The following is a 25766-nucleotide window of genomic DNA, read 5'->3' on the forward strand; positions in this document are numbered from 1 at the left end:
GCAACGAGAGAGTGTGTGTTTGTGTGTGCGTGTTGTTTGGTCGAGTGGGAGTCTGGAACCGAGAATCAGATGCCTAATCAGGCTAAAGACAGACAACAGTGGGGGGGTTAACAGCGTGTTGTCCACTCACTCTCTCTATCCATTCACCAGTCCCCGTTCTGCTTGCTTTCTGTCTAAAGGCCTAAATAGTCCTCCGCAGCCAAAAGAGTGTAGGGACTGAGTCACTGGGCCGTTCCAATCTCTTCGCCTTTGTGTGTAGTTACTGTGCTTGCAACTTTGTAACTGAACTGCCATATCATGGAAAAAAGTACTTTTAAACAGTCGTTTTAGAAACTTGAAGAATCTCTGAAGCTTAATTTGCATGCAGATCCTGCAGTAATATGACATAATAAGTAATGACTTATTACAGAGGTAGTTACCATATTATGCTAACTACCTCTGTAATAAGTCATTACTTATTATTACACAGTCGTCAGTCTTATACCTGCAGAGAGGGATATAGGAGCACCATCATCCCACACTTAACCACACTGAAAGGCTGTGACTGATACACGGCGTAAAGTATTTGATGTAAGAGCAGTGTCTGATTCCCCCACTGTTTCCAATCTCGCCATTAAGTGAAAGTGAAAAAAAATGTATATTGAAATGTACCACCCTGAGGTGAAAGACTGTAAAATCAAAGGGTCATTGAATCATCGCTTTGAGTCACATCCAGAGGGTGAGAGACAGAAAATAGATACATGAAGCTATAAGAAAAAGGATACACACTGAGTGTACAAAACATCCAGAACACATTCCTAAAATTAAGTTGCACCCTCTTTTGCCCTCAGAAAAACCTCAATTCGTCGGGGCATGAACCCTACAAGGTGTCGAAAACGTTGCACAGGGATGCTGGCCCATTTGGGTGGTGGACCATTCCTGATACACATCGGAAACTGTTGAGCGCAAAAAACCCAGCCGCGTTGCAGTTCTTGACACACTGGTGTGCCCGGCACCTACTACCAATACCCCGTTCAATGGCACTTCAATATTTTGTATTGCCCATTCACTCTCTGAATGGCACACATACACAATCCATGTTTCAATTTTCTCAAGGCTTAAAAATCCTTCTTTAACCTGTCTCCTCCCCTTCATCTACACTGATTGTAGTGGATTTAACAAGTGACATCAATAAGGGATCATAGCTTTCACCTGGATTCACCTGGTCAGTCCATGTCATGAAAAGAGCAGGTGTTCCTAATATTTTGTACACTCAGTGTCTATCCCAGTTTTCCAGCACAAAGAAACCCCATGTAACCCTGCACCAAGGTGAATGCATATATCCCTTGAGTAGCACCCTTAAGAAATGAAAAATGTGCATTTAAGTGATTAATGAGTTAGGGTAGTCAGAAGAGAATAGTTGCTGTAACAAGCTGTTGCTTCTTGTGGATGGGTAATTTATCATATTCAGTGTAGTGTAGTGTAATATTGTGAGGTAAAATTAACATACACTGAGATTACAAAACATTAGGAACACCTTTATAATATTGAGTTGCACACCATTTTGTCCTCAGAACAGCCAAAATTCATCAGGGCATGGACTGTACAAGGTGTCGGAAGCGTTCCACAGGGATGTTGGCCTATATTGACTCCAATACTTCCCACAGTTGTGTCAACTTGGCTGGATGTCCTTTGGGTGGTGGACTATTCTTGATAAACACGGGAAACTGTTGAGTGTGAAAGGCACTTAAATATTATGCCTTGCCCAATCACCCTCTGAATGGCACACATACACAATCCATGTCTAAATGTCTCAAGGCTTAAAAATCCTTCTTTAACCAGTCTCAACCCCTTCATCTATACTGATTGAATTGTTAACAGGTGACATCAATAAGGGATCATAGCTTTCATCTGGTCAGTCTATGTCATGGAAAGAGCAGGTGTTCCTCATGTTTTGTATTCACAGTGTACATTATAATGTCTATAAACACTTCAAGTAGATAATGTATTTAAATGTATTTGTTGTTGTTAAACACTTCATCATACAAGAAAGACCAAGAGAAAAACTCCCCCAAAGTATGTTATGAACTTGTTATTGTCAATAAACCTTTGGATAATAAAAAAATGTCAATATCACGCTTCTCTAATGCATTGAGGGATTTCACTGGAATACAGTTGCTGTCGGCCGCTCATAACCAAAATATGAGAAAAAGTCATAATACTGATAAACAAAAATCTAGTCTGGGAATTCGCTGAGAAGCCAATAAATGCCAAGGCAGCTTAAGGTCACCGTCGGGTCGAGCTGGCAGAACCTCCTTGGGGAAATAATGGCTTGTTGCAAGACCTTCAGCCTCCATTCAAGCTGGAAGGTAAAATAATGAAATAAGAATGAGCCGGTAATCAACCGAGGAGCTGTCTGTCTGTAGTTGCCGATACTTGGGCCTCGGGAGTGAATTTTTCATAGCCTTGGGGACAGGTGGCTCAGAGGCTATTTCCTCCCTCCTTGCAGTTTATGTGTGCGCTACGCAAGTGTCGTGCACAGATGTAGCTGCCTGTGTTGACAAGAGTGGCTGGGAGCTAACTGCAGCTCCACATCACTTTTCTCCATCAGAAGACCCTGGGGTACAAAGCTGTTGGACTTCATCTCTTCATCTCAACACTCTGCCCCTGAGAGGGTTTCTCTGGCACAACTTTTGATGAGCTGTAATGGTTGTGCATTGCAGAATGGTTATACTGCTAGTAATGGACTTAGCATCTAAGTGATGTCTGTCTCTATATCCGTTCCATTGCCTAAGCTCACATGGTTGTTGAACTCAATTAGGGTTTGCTGTTCCGGAATTATTCACAACTTGGATGCCAAGCCCCATGTACCTGCAGTAAATACCATGCACAGGTATCAGAGAGTCAAATGTGAAGAATTCCATCTCATGGAACTCATTTAGTTTATACAACTATCTCTACTAGATGCACGTGAAGGCTTTGGAATAATGGAGTCTTCAAAACCCCTGTTTGAGTGAGAGATTCACCAGTTTTGCACAGCGAACCCCTTGAGTTTTGAACCTCAAGGTGTAGCTTTCTACAGCCACGATGTGTATGAGAATAGAGAAGACCTTGCACAAAGCTCAATCCCCCAGGCTCCCTGCTAAGTGTCACGTTATGTGGACCTTTTCTTCAAAATGTTACACCGCCTGTGATCTTGATTTGCTGAAGACTCCTCTCCACAGATCAAAGGCTCAGAGCATTTATTTTGATTTTCCCCGACATTATTCCACTGCCATGTCTAGCCCATACAACTCCTCAGGAACCATAATGTTGCTACAACACATTCAATTGATAACATGGTAGAGAAGCACGCACCTATTTCAGAATATGTGTATTGGCCCTACAATACTTGGATGTAGTGGTGTAAAGTACTGAAGTAAAAATACCTTAAAGTACTACTTAAGTGTTTTTTTTAGGTATCTGTACTTTACTTTACTATTTGTATTTTGAATACTTTTACTTCACTACATTCCTCAATAAAATTCTGTACTTTTTACTCCATATATTTTCCCTGAAACCCAAAAGTACTTGTTATACACTGCTCAAAAAAATAAAGGGAACACTTAAACAACACAATGTAACTCCAAGTCAATCACACTTATGCGAAATCAAACTGTCCACTTAGGAAGCAACACTGATTTACAATACATTTCACATGCTGTTGTGCAAATGGAATAGACAACAGGTGGAAATTATAGGCAATTAGCAAGACACCCCCAATAAAGGAGTGGTTCTGCAGGTGGGGACCACAGAGCACTTCTCAGTTCCTATGCTTCCTGGCTGATGTTTTGGTCACTTTTGAATGCTGGCGGTGCTTTCACTCTAGTGGTAGCATGAGACGGAGTCTACAACCCACACAAGTGGCTCAGGTAGTGCAGCTCATCCAGGATGGCACATCAATGCGAGCTGTGGCAAGAAGGTTTGCTGTGTCTGTCAGCGTAGTGTCCAGAGCATGGAGGCGCTACCAGGAGACAGGCCAGTACATCAGGAGACATGGAGGAGGCCGTAGGAGGGCAACAACCCAGCAGCAGGACCGCTACCTCCGCCTTTGTGCAAGGAGGAGCAGGAGGAGCACTGCCAGAGCCCTGCAAAATTACCTCCAGCAGGCCACAAATGTGCATGTGTCTGCTCAAACGGTCAGAAACAGACTCCATGAGGGTGGTATGAGGGCCTGACGTCCACAGGTGGGGGTTGTGCTTACAGCCCAACACCATGCAGGATGTTTGGCATTTGCCAGAGAACACCAAGATTGGCAAATTCGCCACTGGCGCCCTGTGCTCTTCACAGATGAAAGCAGGTTCACACTGAGCACGTGACAGACGTGACAGAGTCTGGAGACGCCGTGGAGAACGTTCTGCTGCCTGCAACATCCTCCAGCATGACCGGTTTGGCGGTGGGTCAGTCATGGTGTGGGGTGGCATTTCTTTGGGGGGCCGCACAGCCCTCCATGTGCTCGCCAGAGGTAGCCTGACTGCCATTAGGTACCGAGATGAGATCCTCAGACCCCTTGTGAGACCATATGCTGGTGCGGTTGGCCCTGGGTTCCTCCTAATGCAAGACAATGCTAGACCTCATGTGGCTGGAGTGTGTCAGCAGTTCCTGCAAGAGGAAGGCATTGATGCTATGGACTGGCCCGCCCGTTGCCCAGACCTGAATCCAATTGAGCACATCTGGGACATCATGTCTCGCTCCATCCACCAACGTCACGTTGCACCACAGACTGTCCAGGAGTTGGCGGATGCTTTAGTCCAGGTCTGGGAGGAGATCCCTCAGGAGACCATCCGCCACCTCATCAGGAGCATGCCCAGGCGTTGTAGGGAGGTCATACAGGCACGTGGAGGCCACACACACTACTGAGCCTCATTTTGACTTGTTTTAAGGACATTACATCAAAGTTGGATCAGCCTGTAGTGTGGTTTTCCCCTTTAATTTTGAGTGTGACTCCAAATCCAGACCTCCATGGGTTGATAAATTGGATTTCCATTGATTATTTTTGTGTGGTTTTGTTGTCAGCACATTCAACTATGTAAAGAAAAAAGTATTTAATAAGATTATTTCTTTCATTCAGATCTAGGATGTGTTGTTTAAGTGTTCCCTTTATTTTTTTGAGCAGTATATTTTCCATGCTTAGCAGGACAGAAAAGTGGTTCACTCACTTATCAAGACAACATCCCTTGTCATCCTTACTGCCTCTGATCTGGAGGACTCACTAAACACAAATGCTTCACTTGTAAATTATGTCTGCGTGTTGTAGTGTGCCCCTGGCTATCCTTAAATAAAAAAAGAAAAGAAAATTGTGCCATCTGATTTTCTTATTATAAGCAATTTGAAATGATTTATATTTTAATTTTTGATACTTACGTATATTTAAAACCAAATACGTTTAGACTTTTACTCAAGTAGTATTTTTCTGGGTGACTTTCCCTTTTACTTGAGTCATTTTCTATGAAGGTATCTTTACTTTTACTCAAGTACGACAATTGGGTACTTTTTCCACTGCTGCTTGGATGACCAACCACCATATTGAAATGTACTGTATAATTTTGTATTTCCAAACTCCTACATTTTGATTTAATATCAGAAAATGTGACACTGGCGACGTAGACTTCTTCCTGGTATCAGACTAACACTTCGATAGTAAATATTTCATAACTTCTAATTCATGTTCTAAAAACAGTATATTTCTTCCACAGAAAGTCATCTATAAAACCAGGGTTTCCGTTAGCTGGTAATAGCCAGCTTTTGGACATATAATACAATTTAGTGAAATTAAATTGGTGCGTGTGTACAGTATATTCGTAATGTTTCTTATTTATCACATGTGTCCAGCATAAAGATACAGAGCCTTTGAGCAGAAAATCTATCAGACAGCGCGAAAGCTGCTGCAACAGCATCTCAAACAGCAAATGGTTAGGCAATGGAAAATAGGCTTCATCAGCGCGCCACACAACACTTTGCAATGAGCTGGAGGCAGTCTGCATTTTGAAAACATATACTTAATTGTTTGAAACTTGAACGTTTTACTACATATTATGAGGCATGTCTTATCTTGCTTCAAAGTCTAGCCAAAATCATATCATATCAATTATTTTATATAAACATTCTTTCATTGTCCAGTAGCCAAAGGCACAATCCTAGTAATATTAGCAACCAATGCTAGTTGTTGCATATTAGATCTCCCCTCCCTCTTTTCAAAATGTTATAATGGATATTTAAATCTCTGTCACATGAAACTGCTGGCATGTGCTGTGCTCTTTTAACAAAGGTGTATCCCGCTAATTGCATTAGGGAACGAACATTCACACGTAGCCTATTGCCTTGTACGCATTGCTGCACATATAATGTGAAGAAATAATAGTTGATCAACATTTTAAGCTAAACGTTCTGATCTGTTGCATCAGACTCATTACTTTTTAACTTATTTTCTGGCAGCCGAGGCCTACTGGTTGTATGAATTTGGGACCTATTGTCCCACAGTTGTCCCAGAGTCGGTTTGGAATAGGCAATTTCTTTCTCGACAAGCTGACCAATAGAATAGGTAAACTCTTCTACTATGGGGAATAGTAGATTGACATAGGCAAATGATTTTGCTGTTCGTTACTCTTCTTGTTGGCTGAGGAAAAGTAAATGTGGACAGTTATTCTAAAATCTTCAAAGTACGCATCAGAATTCGGCAAGAAGGACCGCACATCTTTGCATCCTCGACTTGCATGTTCTGTTAATAGGAATTACCATAATCTAAATGTGATTTCTGTCATTCTGAGCCCTAATCAGGTTACACACCCAATGCATATGGGTCCAGTAAATTAAAATGCTGCTGGTCAAATGTCAGGCATCACATTTTCCTAAGACAAAACCTATATCATACAGGCATATAGTCTTAGAGAACTATTTGTGTGTAGAATTATTGTGGATTGATCCTTTAAGGTTCAGTCTTAAATACAAAGTGAAGCTCTCACTTCCTGTCAGTCCTCTCCACTCACCCACCAGGTCTCTGCCATCACCCTCTGCTGTGACAGCGGGCGTGTCCAATCTGTTGGCCCCTCCCTCACAGCCAGAGCCATATTCAATTAAAGCCAAAGAAAACTGTATAATGAATTCATACAGTATGCCCAGACTGTGAATTTAGTGTAAACACCGATTACATGGTGAAACCATGGTGGTCCTGTGTGGCTCAGTTGGGCTGTGAGTTTGATTCACATGGGGGACCAATAAGGAAATGTATGGACCAGTCACTCTAGTCAGGTTGTATAGGCCCACAGATGTTTTTTTTAGATACCTTTTAGCAACCTGGGGCATAAATCTATAGTATACGTCTAAATTTTTGCAGTGGCAGCCACAGTTTAGCAGTGACTGCCACGATTTAGCAGTGGTGGTGCGCCACTGCTAAATGCAAATAGGGGAAACACTGCTTCCAGGTACACATGGAGACACACTCAACATTGTTTTCTACCTTGCTTGTCTCTATACAACCTTCCGAGACCTGAACCTGTGAGGTTTGACAAGGTCGAAGCAGACCTAGACACGTGAAAACAACCAGGTGGTGTTAGACCTGACCACTTCACCTTGCCTTCCGATGCCAGACAATGTTCCACCTAGCTGCACAGGTGTTAGACCTACAGATCTGTACATGGGCTGAGCAGGGGACCATGCAGGGGCCAAGAAGCCTCGGACGAATATCCTTATCTGGGGCTGAGCCTGGGCCAAATCTAACAAGCGCTTTCTGGAACACTGCATGGGCTTCTGTAATCTACATGAAGGCACAACTCCCAAGTGTCTGGGGAATATATCAACCCACCAGTGTTTGGGCTGATAAAAAAAAACTCCCGTGGGGATTACTTAACCTCAAAGGGATGCAGCTCTAATTTCTGTTGAGAGAGACAGTCTCGTTCAAAAGGGAAACAAAAGGCTATTTTTCCAGGTCTCCAAACAGAGAACATCATTCGCACAAAACTGAAAGCACGAGCCACCGCATTTAATCATGGAAAGAGGTCTGGGAATATGGCCGAATACAAACAGTGTAGTTATTCCCTCCGCAATGCTATCAAACAAGTGAAATGTAGGTATAGGGACAAAGTGGAGTCGCAATTCAACAGCTCAGACACGAGACGTATGTGGCAGGGTCTACAGGCAATCACGGATTACAAAAAGAAAACCAGCCACGTCACGGACACCAACGTCTTGCTTCCAGACAAACTAAACACCTTCTTTGCCTGCTTTGAGGATAATACAGTGCCACCAACGCGGCCCGCTACCAAGGACTGTGGGCCCTGCCTCTCCTTCTCCGTGGCTGACGTGAGTAAGACATTTAAATGTGTTAACCCTCGCAAGGCTGTCGGCCCAGACGGCATCCCTAACCGCGTCCTCAGAGCATGCGCAGACAAGCTGGCTGTTGTGTTTACAGACATATTCAATCTCTCCCTATCCCAGTGTGCTGTCCCCACATGCTTCAAGATGGCCACCATTGTTCCTGTACCCAAGAAGGCAAAGGTAATCGAACTAAGTCTGGCTTCCGGTTTGGAGCGAGCAGCCGCACCACGCTTCACTCCACAGGTAATATTACACTTCACTACATTACAACGGCTTGATTTGTTTGATCTGAGCAATTCTTCTTAGCTAGCTACATAGCCGTCTTTGTATCAAAGATAATTGTGTAGTTTAGAGTAACTGAGTAATTATCGAGGCTAGCTATCTTCGTCCTCCTAACGTAGTCAACACTGCTAGCTGCTAGCTAGCTAGTCATCACTGCTAGCTAGCCAACTTCTAACGACTAGCAGCACTGCAGAAACTATTACATCGTAACGACTTGATTAGTGTGGTGTTAGTGTTAGTTAGCCAGCTACATAGTTGTCTTTGCTGTCTCTGTATCTAAGATAATTGTGTAGTTTGAGATTGAGTATTATCGAGGTGAGCCAGCCAGCCGCGACGCGGCGCCAGACTTACTCAACACACCTAGTCATCATTAACCCACTGCCAGCTAGCCAACCGTTACCGACTAGCAGCGCTGTAGATACTAATACTTTACAACGGAACGATTTGACTAGTGCAGTGTTACCTAGCTAGCTACTTAGTTGTCTTTGTCATAGCTTGATAATTGTTAGCTAGCCAGCCATCGAGGTTAGCTAGCCAGCTATTTCCGTCCCCCGCGACGCCATTTTTCCTAACCCAGCCAACTATTACCGACGAGCAGCATTGTTGAAACTAAATACACTACAAGGAACGTCTTGATTAGTGTTATGTTAGCTAGCTAGCTACAAAGTTGCTTTGTATCATGACAAGGTGTAGTACTGAAACTACCGAGGCTACCTAGCCAGCTACACGTTCAAAGTCAACAACGCAGCCACTGCTAGCTAGCCTACTCCACCAGCCAGCAGTACTGTATCATTTTAGTCAATAAGATTTTTGCAACGTAAGCTTAACTTCCTGAACATTCGAGATGTGTAGTCCACTTGTCATTCCAATCTCCTTTGCATTAGCGTAGCCTCTTCTGTAGCTTGTCTACTATGTGTCTGTCTATCCCTGTTCTCTCTCCTCTGCACAGGCCATACAAACGCTCCACACCGCGTGGCCGCTGCCACTCTAACCTGGTGGTCCCAGCGCGCACGACCCACGTGGAGTTCCAGGTCTCCGGCAGCCTCTGGAACTGCCGGTCTGCGGCCAACAAGGCTGAGTTCATCTCAGCCTATGCTACCCTCCAGTCCCTAGACTTCCTGGCGCTGACGGAAACATGGATTACCACAGATAACACTGCTACTCCTACTGCTCTCTCCTCGTCTGACTACGTGTTCTCGCATACCCCTAGAGCATCGAGCCAGCGGGGTGGTGGCACTGGAATCCTCATCTCTCCCAAGTGGACATTCTCTCTTTCTCCCCTGACCCATCTGTCTATCTCCTCATTTGAATTCCATGCTGTCACAGTTACCAGCCCTTTCAAGCTTAACATCCTTATCATTTATCGCCCTCCAGGTTCCCTTGGAGAGTTCATCAATGAGCTTGACGCCTTGATAAGTTCCTTTCCTGAGGATGGCTCACCTCTCACAGTTCTGGGTGACTTTAACCTCCCCACGTCTACCTTCGACTCATTCCTCTCTGCCTCCTTCTTTCCACTCCTCTCCTCTTTCGACCTCACCCTCTCACCTTCCCCCCCTACTCACAAGGCAGGCAATACGCTTGACCTCATCTTTACTAGATGCTGTTCTTCCACTAATCTCATTGCAACTCCCCTCCAAGTCTCCGACCACTACCTTGTATCCTTTTCCCTCTCGATCTCATCCAACACTTCTCACTCTGCCCCTCCTCGGATGGTATTGCGCCGTCCCAACCTTCGCTCTCTCTCTCCCGCTACTCTCTCCTCTTCCATCCTATCATCTCTTCCCTCTGCTCAAACCTTCTCCAACCTATCTCCTGATTCTGCCTCCTCAACCCTCCTCTCCTCCCTCTCTGCATCCTTTGATTTCCTCTGTCCCCTATCCTCCAGGCCGGCTCGGTCCTCCCCTCCTGCTCCGTGGCTCGACGACTCACTGCGAGCTCACAGAACAGGGCTCCGGGCAGCCGAGCGGAAATGGAGGAAAACTCGCCTCCCTGCGGACCTGGCATCCTTTCACTCCCTCCTCTCTACATTTTCCTCTTCTGTCTCTGCTGCTAAAGCCACTTTCTACCACTCTAAACTCCAAGCATCTGCCTCTAACCCTAGGAAGCTCTTTGCTACCTTCTCCTCCCTCCTGAATCCTCCTCCCCCTCCCCCCTCCTCCCTCTCTGCGGATGACTTCGTCAACCATTTTGAAAAGAAGGTTGACGACATCCGATCCTCGTTGCTAAGTCAAACGACACTGCTGGTCCTGCTCACACTGCCCTACCCTGTGCTTTGACCTCTTTCTCCCCTCTCTCTCCAGATGAAATCTCCCGTCTTGTGACGGCCGGCCGCCCAACAACCTGCCCACTTGACCCTATCCCCTCCTCTCTTCTCCAGACCATTTCCGGAGACCTTCTCCCCTACCTCACCTCGCTCATCAACTCATCCTTGACCGCTGGCTACGTCCCTTCCGTCTTCAAGAGAGCGAGAGTTGCACCCCTTCTGAAAAAACCTACACTCGATCCCTCCGATGTCAACAACTACAGACCAGTATCCCTTCTTTCCTTTCTCTCCAAAACTCTTGAACGCGCCGTCCTTGGCCAGCTCTCTTGCTATCTCTCTCAGAATGACCTTCTTGATCCTAATCAGTCAGGTTTCAAGACTGGGCATTCAACTGAGACTGCTCTTCTCTGTGTCACGGAGGCTCTCCGCACTGCTAAAGCTAACTCTCTCTCCTCTGCTCTCATCCTTCTAGACCTATCTGCTGCCTTTGATACCGTGAACCATCAGATCCTCCTCTCCACCCTCTCCGAGCTGGGCATCTCCGGCGCCGCCCACGCTTGGATTGCGTCCTACCTGACAGGTCGCTCCTACCAGGTGGCGTGGCGAGAATCTGTCTCCGCACCACGTGCTCTCACCACTGGTGTCCCCCAGGGCTCTGTTCTTGGCCCACTCCTATTCTCGCTATACACCAAGTCACTTGGCTCTGTCATATCCTCACATGGTCTCTCATATCATTGCTATGCAGATGATACACAATTAATCTTCTCCTTTCCCCCTTCTGACAACCAGGTGGCGAATCGCATCTCTGCATGTCTGGCAGACATATCAGTGTGGATGACGGATCACCACCTCAAGCTGAACCTCGGCAAGACGGAGCTGCTCTTCCTCCCGGGGAAGGACTGCCCGTTCCATGATCTCGCCATCACGGTTGACAACTCCCTTGTGTCCTCCTCCCAGAGTGCTAAGAGCCTTGGCGTGACCCTGGACAACACCCTGTCGTTCTCCACCAACATCAAGGCGGTGACCCGATCCTGTAGGTTCATGCTCTACAACATTCGCAGAGTACGACCCTGCCTCACACAGGAAGCGGCGCAGGTCCTAATCCAGGCACTTGTCATCTCCCGTCTGGATTATTGCAACTCGCTGTTGGCTGGGCTCCCTGCCTGTGCCATTAAACCCCTACAACTCATCCAGAACGCCGCAGCCCGTCTGGTGTTCAACCTTCCCAAGTTCTCTCACGTCACCCCGCTCCTCCGCTCTCTCCACTGGCTTCCAGTCGAAGCTCGCATCCGCTACAAGACCATGGTGCTTGCCTACGGAGCTGTGAGGGGAACGGCACCTCCGTACCTTCAGGCTCTGATCAGGCCCTACACCCAAACAAGGGCACTCCGTTCATCCACCTCTGGCCTGCTTGCCTCCCTACCTCTGAGGAAGCACAGTTCCCGCTCAGCCCAGTCAAAACTGTTCGTTGCTCTGCCACCCCAATGGTGGAACAAGCTCCCTCACGACGCCAGGACAGCGGAGTCAATCACCACCTTCCGGAGACACCTGAAACCCCACCTCTTCAAGGAATACCTGGGATAGGATAAAGTAATCCTTCTAACCCCCCCCTTAAAAGATTTAGATGCACTATTGTAAAGTGGTTGTTCCACTGGATATTATAAGGTGAATGCACCAATTTGTAAGTCGCTCTGGATAAGAGCGTCTGCTAAATGACTTAAATGTAAATGTAAATGACTATCGCCCCCTAGCATTCACTTCTGTCATTATGAAGTGCTTTGAGAGACTACTCAATAATCTTATCACCTCCACCTTACCTGCCAGCCTAGACCCACTTCAATTTGAATACCGCCCCAATAGGTCCACAGACGATGCAATCGCCATCACACTGCATATTGCCCTATCCCACCTGGACAAGAGGAATACCTATGTAAGAACGCTGTTCATTGACTACAGCTCAGCATTCAACACCATAGTACCCTCCAAGCTCATCATTAAGCTTGAGGCCCTGGGTCTCAACCCCGCCCTGTGCAATTGGGTCCTAGGCTTCCTAACGGGCCGCCCCCAGGTGGTGAAGGTAGGACCCCCCTTTCCACATCAACGGGACAGCAGTGGAGAAGGTGGAAAGTTTTAAGTTCCTCGGTGTACACATCACAGACAAACTAAAATGGTCCACCCACACAACAGCGCCTCAGGAGGCTAAAGATATTTGGCTTGTCACCTAAAACCCTCACAAACTTTTACAGATGCACAATTGAGAGCATCCTGTCGGGCTGTATCCCTGCCTGGTACGGCAACTGCACTGCCCACAACCGCAAGGCTTGCCATAGGATGGTGCGGTCTGCACAACGCGTCAAGTGGGGCAAACTACCAGCCCTCCAGGACACCTACAGCACCCAATGTCACAGGAAGGCCAAAAAGATATTCAAGGACAACAACCACCCGAGCCACTGCCTGTTCACGCCGCTACCATCCAGAAGGCGAGGTCTTTTCAGGTGCATCAAAGCTGGGACCAAGAGACTGAAAAACAGCTTCTATCTCAAGGCCATCAGACTGTTAAACAGCCATCACTAACACAGAGAGGCTGCTGCCTACATACAGACTTGAAATCATTGGCCACTTTAATAAATGGATCACTAGTCACTTTAATAATGCCACTTTAATAATGTTTACATATCTTGCATTACTCATCTCATATGTATATACTGTATTTTATACAATCTATTGCATCATGCCTATGACGCTCGGTCATTGCTCATCCATATATTTATATGTATATATTCTTATTCCCTCCCTTTACTTAGATTTGTGTGTATTAGGTAGTTGTGGAATTGTTGGATTACTGTTAGATATTACTGCACTGTCGGAACTAGAAGCACAAGCATTCCGCTACGCTCGCAATAACATCTGCTAACCATGTGTGTGTGACCAATAAAATTAGATTTGATTTGAGGACGATCTGAGCTATAGCTATGCCCTTTTATGCAATTCCCCCCATGAGCCATTCTCTTTTGTGGATGGTAAGATGTAGACTGTGGAGAGAACATCGCAGTTAAACTCCATTTGAATTAACTCCCTCAGGGAGTGATGCATGCTAATTGATTTTTCTACCCGTCCAAGATAGTCAATCCATCCAGCGCCAGTATACGTCACACTCATTCTTATTGATTTGGCTAAAGCTAACATGCTAAGGAGAGAGAGCTCCTGGGACCAGCTGGGGATGCACAATGATAAAGTGTTTATCGCACACGATCAAATTAAATCTTATAGCAGCCTGCAGATAGAGACAACCTCCTGGAGAAACCACTTTGTGACAGGGAAAATGGCAAAAATGCTGTGCCACAAATACCAATTAGTAAGCTTCTACTGAACTCCATTTTACACGACATGAACAAAAGTATATAGGCACCTGCTCCTTGAACATCTCATTCCAAAATCATGGGCATTAAAATGGAGTTGTTCCCCCCTTTGCTGCTGTAACAGCCTCCACTCTTCTGGGAAGGCTTTCTACTAGATGTTGGAACATTGCTGCGGGGACTTGCTTCCATTCAGCCACAAGAGCATTAGTGAGGTTGGGCACTGATGTTGGGCGATAAGGCCTGGCTCGCAGTCTGCGTTCAAATTCATCCCAAAGGTGTTTGATGGGGTTGAGGTCAGGGCTCTGTGTAGGCCAGTCAATATCTTCCACACCAATCTCGACAAACCATTTCTGTATGGACCTCGTTTTGTGTGCAGGGATAGGAAAGGGCCTTCCCCAAACGGTTGCCACAAAGTTGAAAGCACAGAATCATCTAGCATTGTATTGTATGCTGTAGCATTAAGAATTCTATTCACTGGAACTAAGGGGTCTAGCCAGAACCATGAAAAACAGCCCCAGACTATTATTCCTCCTACACCAAACTTTACAGTTGGCACAATGCATGGGGCCAGGTAGCGTTCTCCTTGCATCCACCAAACCCAGATTTGCCCATTGGACTGCCAGATGGTTATGAGTGACTCATCACTCCAGAGAATGTGTTTCCACTGCTCCAGAGTCCAATGGCAAGCTTTACACCACTCCAACCGACACTTGGCATTGCCCATGGTGATCTTAGGGTTATGTGCCACTACTCGGCCATGGAAACCCATTTCATGAAGCTCCCAACGAACAGTTCTTGATGTTTGTAACAGTTTGTAACAGCAGTTTGTAACTCGGTAGCGAGTGTTGCAACCGAGGACAGACAATTTTAGCACTCTGCTTCAGCACTCTGCAGTCCCATTCTGTGAGCTTCTGTAGCCTACCACTTTGCGGCTGAGCCGGTGTTGCTCCTAGACGTTTCCACGACACAATAACAGCACTTACAGTTGGCCAGGGCAGCTCTAGCAGGGCAGAAATTTGACGAACTTACTTGTTGGAAAGGTGGCATCCTATGACGGTACCATGTTGAAAGTCACTGAGCTCTTCAGTAACTATCAATGATTGTCTATGGAGATTGCATGGCTGTGTGCAACATTTTATACACCTGTCTGCAGCAACGGTTGTGAGTGAAATTTTAAGGAGTGTCCACATACTTTTGTATATATAGTGTATGTTTAAGCATGTTGGTAATACTGCTGATAGAGGAATGCATCAACAGACCAGGAAAGTCCATCAATCTTGATAATACAGATTTGTTTATTCATTTGTATCTTACCTACTTTTTCTCTATTTTAACAGTGCAGTAGGAGCAGCGGTCAGTTGTGATTGAATGTATATGTGTCTCTCTATGTTTTTAGAGTATGCAGTGTGATGGACTGACTGGATAAAATGTGTGTTATGTGACAATGTATGTGTATGTGATCCTTTTAATGGAAGGAGATGCTTAGGAAAAATATCCCTTCTGGATGGACAATACATTTTTATTCTATTCTAACCTAACTCCAGGGTTTCAGGGTAGTGGCCCATGAACATTTTGAAAAAATGTTTTGTAGATAACATAGATCAAGATTGATTTATAAAGATTTAAAACTATTGCTTTCTATAAATAATGGGGCCAATTGTGTGACATTGGGATAGAAATGTCAAAAACATGGCCCATAACTCCATGTCAGGTCCTGACCATAGTAAGATGTTATTTTCTATGGTATAGTTGGTCAGGGCATGACAGGGGGTGTTTGTGTTTTTCTTTGTTTTGTATATCTATGTTTAGGTTCTAGTTTTTCTATTTCTATGTTGTTGTTTTTGGGATGATCTCCAATTAGAGGCAGCTGGTCCTCGTTGTCTCTGATTAGAGATCATACTTAAGTAGGGTTTGTTTTTACACCTGTGTTTGTGGGTAGTTGTCTTCTGTTTAGTTCATGTACCTGACAGAACTGTGTGCTTTTGTTTTCTCTTTGTTATTTTTCCTTTAGTGTTTTGAGTTATAATAAATATTCATCATGCGCAATCAACATGCTGCGCTTTGGTCCCTTCTCTACGACAGCCGTTACACTCCATATATAAAGTTGAAGTCGGAAGTTTACATACACCTTAGCCAAATACATTTAAACTCAGTTTTTCACAATTTCTGACATTTAATCCTAGTAAAAATTCCCTGTCTCAGGTCAGTTAGGATCACCATTTTATTTTAAGAATGTGAAATGTCAGAATAATAGTAGAGAGAATTATTTATTTCAGCTTTTATTTCTTTCATCACATTCCCAGTGGGTCAGAAATTTACATACACTCGATTAGTATTTGGTAGCATTGCCTTTAAATTGTTTAACTTGGGTTAATCTCTAGGAGACAGAACACGTCTCCTTCCTGAGCGGTATGACGGCTGCGTGGTCCCATGGTGTTTATACTTGTGTACTATTGTTTGTACAGATGAATGTGATACCTTCAGGCATTTGGAAATTGCACCCAAGGATGAACCAGACTTGTGGAGGTCTACAATTTTTTTTCTGAGGTCTTGGCTTATTTCTTTTGATTTTCCCATGATGTCAAGCAAAGTGGCGCTGCGTTTGAAGGTAGGCCTAGAAATACATCCACAGGTACACCTCCAATTGACTCAAAAGATGTCAATTAGCCTATCAGAAGCTTCTAAAGCCATGACATCATTTTCTGGAATTTTCCAAGCTGTTTAAAGGCACAGTCAACTTAGTGTATGTAAACTTCTGACCCACTGGAATTGTGATACAGTGAATAATAAGTCTGTAAACAATTGATGTAAAAAATGACTTGTGTCATGCACTATAGTTTGTTAACAAGAAATGTGTGGCGTGGTTGAAAATCAAGTTTTAATGACTCCAGCCTAAGTGTATGTAAACTTCCGACTTCAACTGTATACATATATATAACTTCCCAAGTAAGTCACAGAGTAATCCTCCACATATCGTACCTAGTGTGCTCACACCTGCCATATCTGGGTCTGAACCACCTGCCATATCTGGCTCTGAACCCCCTGCCATATCTGGGTCTGAACCACATAACAAGCTGGTTCTGAACCACCTGCCATATCTGGTTCTGAACCACCTTACATATCTGGGTTTCATACCACCTGCCACCAATCTACAACTCCCCTCCAGAAATATTCTCCTGCCACCAATGTACACCCTTGCCATCCTCGATTTCACAGCAGACAAATTAAGCAAATGTTGGCATCCAGAGTCTCTAGTCTCTAGTCATCCAGAGTCTGTATATCCTCCAACAAACGTAAAATGACATGGTTGATTCATAGCTTTGGGACATGAACATCGATTTTCCTCTTACCTGTATTGTTCTGTCAGTAAATTAGCCCAAGATGCACTGCTACCCAACTGGTAATACCATTTACAAAAGCCAACAGCAATTGCTCAAAACGGTTGAGCCAAGTAAAGCATTGTCAGATATGATCTAGCTTGAACTGCCCCTCACAAAATGGCCATTGAGTTCATAAAATTGCATTGTACTGTAGGATACATGTAACAGTTGTTCCAGGTTGATGTCATTCACCTTTTCAGTACTAAAACTTGCCATATAAATTATTATTGCATTAATGAACACATCATTTTATAATAATAACCAAGCAATGTTCACAGAGACAGGCTTAACAGAGCAGGAAAGTTATCTTAAAAGCCAATTTCATTAAAAAAAAATAAGTTAATATTGCTGATCTTGTATTTCATTCATGAACTGCTTTTTAAATATTCTACTGATATTCATTATTGTAGGGACAAAATGATCTTGTCATAACTTCGTATTCGAAACAATAGCCGCAGATATCATATCGGCATCAGTCAACCCTGCCCAATCACTAGTCGTGAATAATGTATGGGATACATAATTACCACGACAGTAAACCTACCATTTCCAGATATATGATTGTCCACCTCGGCGGGCACAGCCGGTTTGGAAGCAGCGTTAAGTTGACTATAGAGTCCCATATAATGTAAAATCCCTATTATCACTCGAAATGATCCCATTGCTATTGTTCTTGTTTCAAGTGGTGGACGAAAATCTCACATTAGGCAGAGCACGTTCACTAACATGTATCCAATCCGTCCTGGATGACAGTCCCCTCCGAAATGCAAAATAACCCCTGGACAAAAAGTGCGCTTTACTGCGCAAGTTGTAGACTGACAGTAGCCTGCCCAAAATTATAAGCACTGTTGGTTCCCTGTGCATCGGCAAGCAAGCATCTCCAGCTGAGGCGGACGGAGAAAGGCATGGAGGTAAGTGCAGCGGCTTGCTGAGAAAGTAAATTAGGCGGAGGGATCTAGAATAATGATACTGTTATAAACTTTTATGACAAGTTATATTTAGGTATCAGCCTGTTTTACATCTTATTTTATGAATACTCATTATACAAAATATATGTTCAATAGTCAAATCCCCTGTACTGTATTCTTACCTGTCTATAAATCTTTCTGAATTTAGTAGCTAGGCAACTCTCAAGATGGGCAAGGTTTACAATTGCATTTTGCAATTGCAGTTGATCTGTATTACATTGCGTATGGATAAGACTGCATATAGCAATCTATTTATCCATCAGTTTATTTAAAAAGCACCACGACATATTTTCAAATCTGCCAAAAATCTGGGGTGCAACTCAATAGTAGGAAGGTGTTCCTGATGTTTTGTACACTCAGTGTATATGTGCTTATATGTGATGGTTTTATTCTCAGCCATACTGTAAGTGGTTTGATTCCATAGAAATGTAGGTTACTGTCTTTTTCTGAACCACTGGAGGATTATGTCAACTAACCTGCTGCCATCATAATTACCACAGGGCATTACAGCATTATTAACCTAGGTCTCTGTGCTACAGCTGTTAGCCTAGCACTGCATGTCCTCCTATGGGTCTCGTATTGGCATGCAGAGAGCTCACAGGCTCTTAATGGACATCAAGATTAAAATAATGCCCTGGAATTTTAATGGTCAAGCTGGCTGGCTACTACTCATAGTGTGGTTGAACATCCTTCATCATACTGAATGAGCTACATCTGGCGAAGCTATCCTCTATATATGTGAATCAAGGAGAAAATCCTTTCTGGTGTAGAAAATGCAAGTGTTTGCTGGTTACTATAGGCTACTGTATAGTCTTGGATGTGTGTGAAAGGTTTAGCAATCTACAGTATGGCTGACAGAACTGCTCAAGCAAACAGAATTCCTACAGTCACACACAACACAAGATTAAGCTTTGAGTGTAGGCCTGCTTACATTACAATTGGAATTTATTGAATGGCCCAACTCTCACTGCAGCAGGCGTGATCTTGGATAACATAGTCTCCTCACAAGTGGCCCAGCCTCTTTATTGCATCTGGCATGACATGTGCTATCTGTGAAAGCTTTAAAGCACATTGTGAAGAGAAATGTTCCTTGAGTTTTGTCCAGTTTCAGTATAAGAATTCATTGAGGAGGTCTAGTTCAAAGCGTTTCAGTTTAAGAATTCATTGAGGAGGTCTAGTTCAAAGCGTATCAGTATAGGAATTCACTGAGGAGGTCTAGTTCAAAGTGTTTCAGGATAGGAATTCATTGAGGAGGTCTAGTTCAAAGTGTTTCAGTATAGGAATTCACTGAGGAGGTCTAGTTCAAACCGTTTCAGTATAGGAAATCACTGAGGAGGACTAGTTCAAAGTGTTTCAGTATAGGAATTCACTGAGGAGGTCTAGTTCAAAGTGTTTCAGTATAGGAATTCACTGAGGAGGTCTAGTTCAAAGCATTTCAGTGATCAAAAGGGTCGTGGTCAATAGGCAGGCACGAAAACAGAAAAATAGCTCTCTCATTGGACAAGATTACATATTGACTGAGGCTTGGATACAATATATGACAATTAAAATGTATCTGGGTATCACATTTTAGTCATTTAGCAGACACTCTTATCCAGAGCGACTTACAGTAGTGAATGCATACATTTCATACATTTTTTTCTCCGTACTGGTCCCCCGTGGGAATCGAACCAACAACCCTGGCGTTGCAAACACCATGCTCTACCAACTGAGCCACACGGGACCACGTGTATCAGAGGAGGCTGGTGGGAGGAGCTATAAGAAGACGGGCTCATTGTAATGGCTGGAATGGAATTAATGGAATGCAGTGGTGTAAAGTACTTAAGTAAAAATTATTTAAAGTACTACTTAAGTCGTTTTTTGGGGTATCTGTACTTTACTTTACTATTAATATTTTTGACTACTTTTACTTTTACTTCACTACATTCCTAAAGAAAATTATGTACTTTTTACTCCATACATTTTCCCTGATACCTAAAAATACTCGTTACACTTTGAATGCCTCGCAGGACAGGAAAAGGGTCTAATTCACACACTTATCAACAGAACATCCCTGATCATTGCTACTGCCTCTGATCTGGAGGACTCACTAAACACATGCTTAATTTGTAAATTATGTCTGAGAGTTGGAGCGTGCCCCTGGCTATCTGTAAATAAATAAAAACTAGAAAATGTGGCCGTCTCCTTTGCTTAATATAAGGAATTTGAAATGATTTATACTTCTACTTTTACCTTTGATACTTAAGTACATTTTAGCAATTACATTTACTTTTGATACTAAAGTATATTTAAAACCAAATACTTTTAGACTTTTACTCAAGTAGTTTTTTACCTGGTGACTTTCACTTTTACTTGAGTAATGTTCTATTAAGGTATCTTTACTTTTACTCAATTATGACAATTGGGTACTTTTTCCACCAATGATGGAACGGAGTAAAACATGTGGTTTCCAAATGTTTGATGTGTTTCAAACCGCTCCAAATGTTCAATTTCCAGCCACTACAATGAGCCCATCCTCCTATATCACCTCTGTTGGTTATTTCCAGGTGCTGTGTGAGGACTCAACATTCTCTTTTTAAACAAATTCAACAAACAAACCTGCTAGTAGGCCTAACAAGACTTTAAACGTGTTTAGCTCTACACTTTTCTAAGTATACCACAGTTGATCAAATGAACAGTTAATAACTAATAATGAGACTAATAGCCAGCTATGTGTCTGGGTCTTCAAGAGAGTGTAATCTAGCCTCACTTAATATTCAGACCTTGACTCATTTGTTTTGCTTGAGAGGGTACTTAATTACCATTAGCAGTAAGGGGGACTATTTCTCCTGTTGACAAAGCTCCACAATGTTCCACTCGGGGGCAGACTGCTAGGAACATAGTTGTGGAGTTCCGGAAAATGCTGCAGTTGGTAATATTATTTGCACATGAAGATGATTTGTCATTTTACCAATCCAATTTTCTATATTGAACTTCCGATTTCATATGAGATTGAACTTTAGAGAGCAATATGAAGATATGACTGGTGTCGAGAGTGAGGGGTCTTTATTTCTATTCAACATTTAGCTTTATCAAATGAAGTTTTTCGGTTTGAATATCATTTATTTGAGTATTAAACATACTATGTCTATGTTCTATCAAACCTGAAAATATGTTTTTCTCTCTCAATAAGCCATACAGAAGGATTGAATCTTTTCAAGACCTTAAAAAGCAGTTAACCTTTCGGATCTCGTAGAAACTCTCCCTTTTTGACTTTGTGTCAGCTGCAAAAGCATCTCAAACTCCATGTCTTTTCTTCTCCCCAGGAGCTCCACTCCTCTGCTCTCTCCCTAGAGTTGTCAGCTCCAGGCTGCAGCCAGGGAGCTTTGGGGGAAAGTGAAGCTAATATATGCAGACTTGAGTCGCTGAGAAGGACATCACCTGCCTGGCAGCCCTGAACTCCACACCTCCCGGCACTAAGTGCTTGAGACAGCCCATCCAGAGATGAAGTGTGTGTGTGTGTGTGTGTGTGTGTGTGTGTGTGTGTGTGTGTGTGTGTGTGTGTGTGTGTGTGTGTGTGTGTGTGTGTGTGTGTGTGTGTGTGTGTGTGTGTGTGTGTGTGTGTGTGTGTGTGCGCGCTTGTATGTGTGCGTGTGTGTGTGGAAAGAACTGGAAGAATTCCAAAGCTCTAGCTTTTCCGGAGTCTTTCATCTCAGAAGTTATTGAGTTTCTGACACTACTATAAGTTGGCCTTTTTAACCTGCTGCATTGGATGCAAGATTTCTTTTACAGGATATGTATTACATATATGAGGCTACGCAATGGTTATTCTCTTGAAACGACAATCAAGGCCTCTCAACCATGCCAACTTATCAATCTTACATTTCAGGCTGGCTTTCAGTAAAGCAAGAGTATTTAATTGAAACAATGACCAAGTGTCACCTCGCCTCTGTTTTGGTCAAATGCTAAGGGAAGGGTTTTCTATGGTTTGTTGTGCCTCTCCCTCTTTGTATTGACAAACAGATTTATTGTAGATTCCTCCCCATTGGCTGGTCTCCTTGGAGACTGAGTTGGCCCAGGTCTGCAAACCTGGACCTGATTGCCTGGCTAACACCTAACTCTCCAAGTCCTCCTGAATTCAGAGTCTGGAATGGCTCTTTGATGTTGTCGGCACAATCCATTGTTAATGAAGGGGGCTGTGCTTTTACTGGTTGGCTCTCCTCTGTGTCTTTCTCATTCAAACACCCACACGCACATCCACTCACATCCCCCAGTGCTGCCCACGTCCATTACAACGAGAGGTCTCAACTCCCGAGGAAAAAAATACATTTGAGAAAACCAATCAAACCCTTTGCACAATTTCTGAGCAAATATTACATTAACAAACAACCTCCTTTCCAGACCAGTGTTGTCATAGCTCTCCCTGTTGCTACAGTATGAGTCACGTGGGTCACGTCAGCCAGGCTATTAACAAGCTACCAAACAAATAAAAAAGGAGCTTTCAGGTTTCAGCTTTGGCCTATTGCTGGAGGGAGAACACCACTGCCGTACTGCTGCTGGCGCCACCACTACCACCACCATCTGGACCACGTCACACCCAGCCACCAATGGCCTACAGCCAGAGGGGGACCAAACATGTGAGTTTGGTTGAATACTTCTGTTCAGAAGGGTTCCCTGCTCATGCATGTTATCCTCTCCCCCTCTATTGTCTGCTTGGACCAGACAATGGGCTGGGTGCCACAGACGCCTGATGACAACGGACAACAAGAAACGACTGCCGAACGACTACTGACAAACGAACAAACAAACGTACCAACGGCAGATGTTACGGCCATTTAGCGGCGGCCATTTTGACGACCCTCCAACAGCATGGACATTATTGACTTGGACTGAGTTTGTTGTGTGTGTGAGTGCGTGTGTGAATGGTGTTTTTTTTTTTACATGTACTCCCTTAAAAACCTTTACAACCTAGTCTGTGTGGTGGCCTGGGATTTAAAAAACATATACTTGATGTTTATATGTACAGTCGGAAGTTTACATACACTTATGTTGGAGACATTACAACTAGTTTTTCAACCACTCCACACATTTCTTGTTAAGAAACTATAGTTTTGGCAAGTTGGTTAGGACATCTACTTTGTGCATGACGCAAGTAATTTTTCCAACAATTGTTTACAGACATTATAATTCACTGTATCACAATTCCAGTGGGTCAGATGTTTGCATACACTAAGTTGACTGTGCCTTTAAACAGCTTGGAAAATTCCAGAAAATGATGTCATGGCTTTAGAAGCTTCTGATAGGCTAATTGACATCATTTGAGTCAATTGGAGGCGTACCTGTGGATGTATTTGAAGGCCTACCTTCAAACTCAGTGCCTCTTTGCTTGACATCATGGGAAAATATAATGAAATCAGCCAAGACCTCAGAAAAACAATTGTAGACCTGCACAAGTCTCGTAGAACCTTGGGAGCAATTTCCAAACGCCTGAAGGTACAATGTTCATCTGTACAAATAATAGTACACAAGTATAAACACCATGGGACCACGTAGCCGTCATACTGCTCAGGAAGGAGACGCATTCTGTCTCCTAGAGATGAACGTACTTTGGTGCGAAAAGTCCAAATCAATCCCAGAACAACAGCAACGGACCTTGTGAAGATGCTGGAGGAAACAGGTACAAAAGTATCTATTTCCACAGTAAAACGAGTCCTATATCGACATGACCTGAAAGGCCGCTCAGCAAGGAAGAAGCCACTGCTCCAAAACCGCCATAAAAAAGCCAGACTACGGTTTGCAACTGCACATGGGGACAACGATCATACTTTTTGGAGACGTCCTCTGGTCTGATGAAACAAAAATAGAACTGTTTGGCCATAATGACCATCGTTATGTTTGGAGGAAAAAGGGGGATGTTTGCAAGCCAAAGAACACAATCCCAACCGTGACGCATGGGGGTGGAAGCATCATGCTGTAGGGGTGCTTTGCTGCAGGAGAGACTGGTGCACTTCACAAAATAGATGGCATCATGAGGGAGGAAAATTATGTGGATATATTGAAGCAGCATCTCAAGACATCAGTCAGGAATTTAAAGCTTGGTCGCAAATGGGTCTTCCAAATGGACAATAACCCCAAGCATACTTCCAAAGTTGTGGCAAAATGTCTTAAGGACAACAAAGTCAAGGTATTGGAGTGGCCATCACAAAGTCCTGACCTCAATCCTATAGAAAATTTGTGGGCAGAACTGAAAAAGCGCGTGCGAGCAAGGAGGCCTACAAACCTGACTCAGTTACACCAGCTCTGTCAGGAGGAATGGGCCAAAATTCACCAAATTTACAGTGAGACGCTTGTGGAAGGCTACCCGAAACATTTGACCCAAGTTAAACAATTTAAAGGCATTGCTACCAAATACTAATTGAGTGTATGTAAACTGCTGACCCGCTGGGATTGTGATGAAATAAATAAAAGCTGAAATAAATCATTCTCTCTACTATTATTCTGACATTTCACATTCTTAAATTGAAGTGGTGATCCTAACTAAACTGAGAAAGGGACTTTTTACTAGGATTAACTGTCAGGAATTGTGAAAAACTGAGTTTAAATGTACTTGGCTAAGGCGTAGGTAAACTTCCGATTTCAACTGTACATTGTTTTCAATCATTGAAGTAAAACAAGCTTATATTTTGGGTTCTGATGGTGTACAACAGTTAACTATGTTCATGAGGCATTTCTGTTGTATTCTTCAAGAATCAATGTTATATCATTAATTTATCATTCCAAAAATGGATTTAGCAAGTATGGATTCTAGCATTCAATCAAGTTGAGGCATTGGTCACAATAAATTGACCGCTTTCTCAAAGACAGGTTGTCAGTATGTGTAGGCAAAAATTTGTCTGGCTATATGCTAGACTCTTATCAAAGTAATGTCAATCGTAAGTGCTTTCTGGGGGACTTTGCAGTTCTATGACATCTGTTGATATTCCAAAAAGAGAATTGGCAGTTTATCTTGAAAATGCCATCTTTCCATTGTAGTTACTTTTTCACCACTCTTGTTTACCTCATCTTCCATTTTAATGCCGCTAGAACAAAATATATTTTAGCTCCTTCTCGCCTAGAGATCTCAACACCTTCATGAATATTAAAGTGTGCTTCGAGCTTCAGAGTCTTGGAGAAACCAAATAACCAAAGCTTTACTGCACATGGT

General features: G+C 43.5%; 1 protein-coding gene across 1 annotated transcript in view; it reads right to left on the bottom strand.

Moving 5' to 3' along the window:
- Positions 1-18498, bottom strand: part of LOC106583603 (V-set and transmembrane domain-containing protein 2-like protein) — a 51281-nt gene extending 32783 nt beyond the window's left edge. The window contains exon 1 of the mRNA XM_014167972.2: positions 18160-18498. Coding sequence (XP_014023447.1) covers positions 18160-18277 — 118 coding nt within the window. The 5' untranslated portion in view covers positions 18278-18498. The remainder of the gene's footprint in view (positions 1-18159) is intronic.
- Between the last annotated feature and the right edge of the window lie 7268 nt (positions 18499-25766).

This window comes from Salmo salar, chromosome ssa22, assembly GCF_905237065.1.
Source record: "Salmo salar chromosome ssa22, Ssal_v3.1, whole genome shotgun sequence".
Classification (NCBI taxonomy): Eukaryota; Metazoa; Chordata; class Actinopteri; order Salmoniformes; family Salmonidae; genus Salmo; species Salmo salar.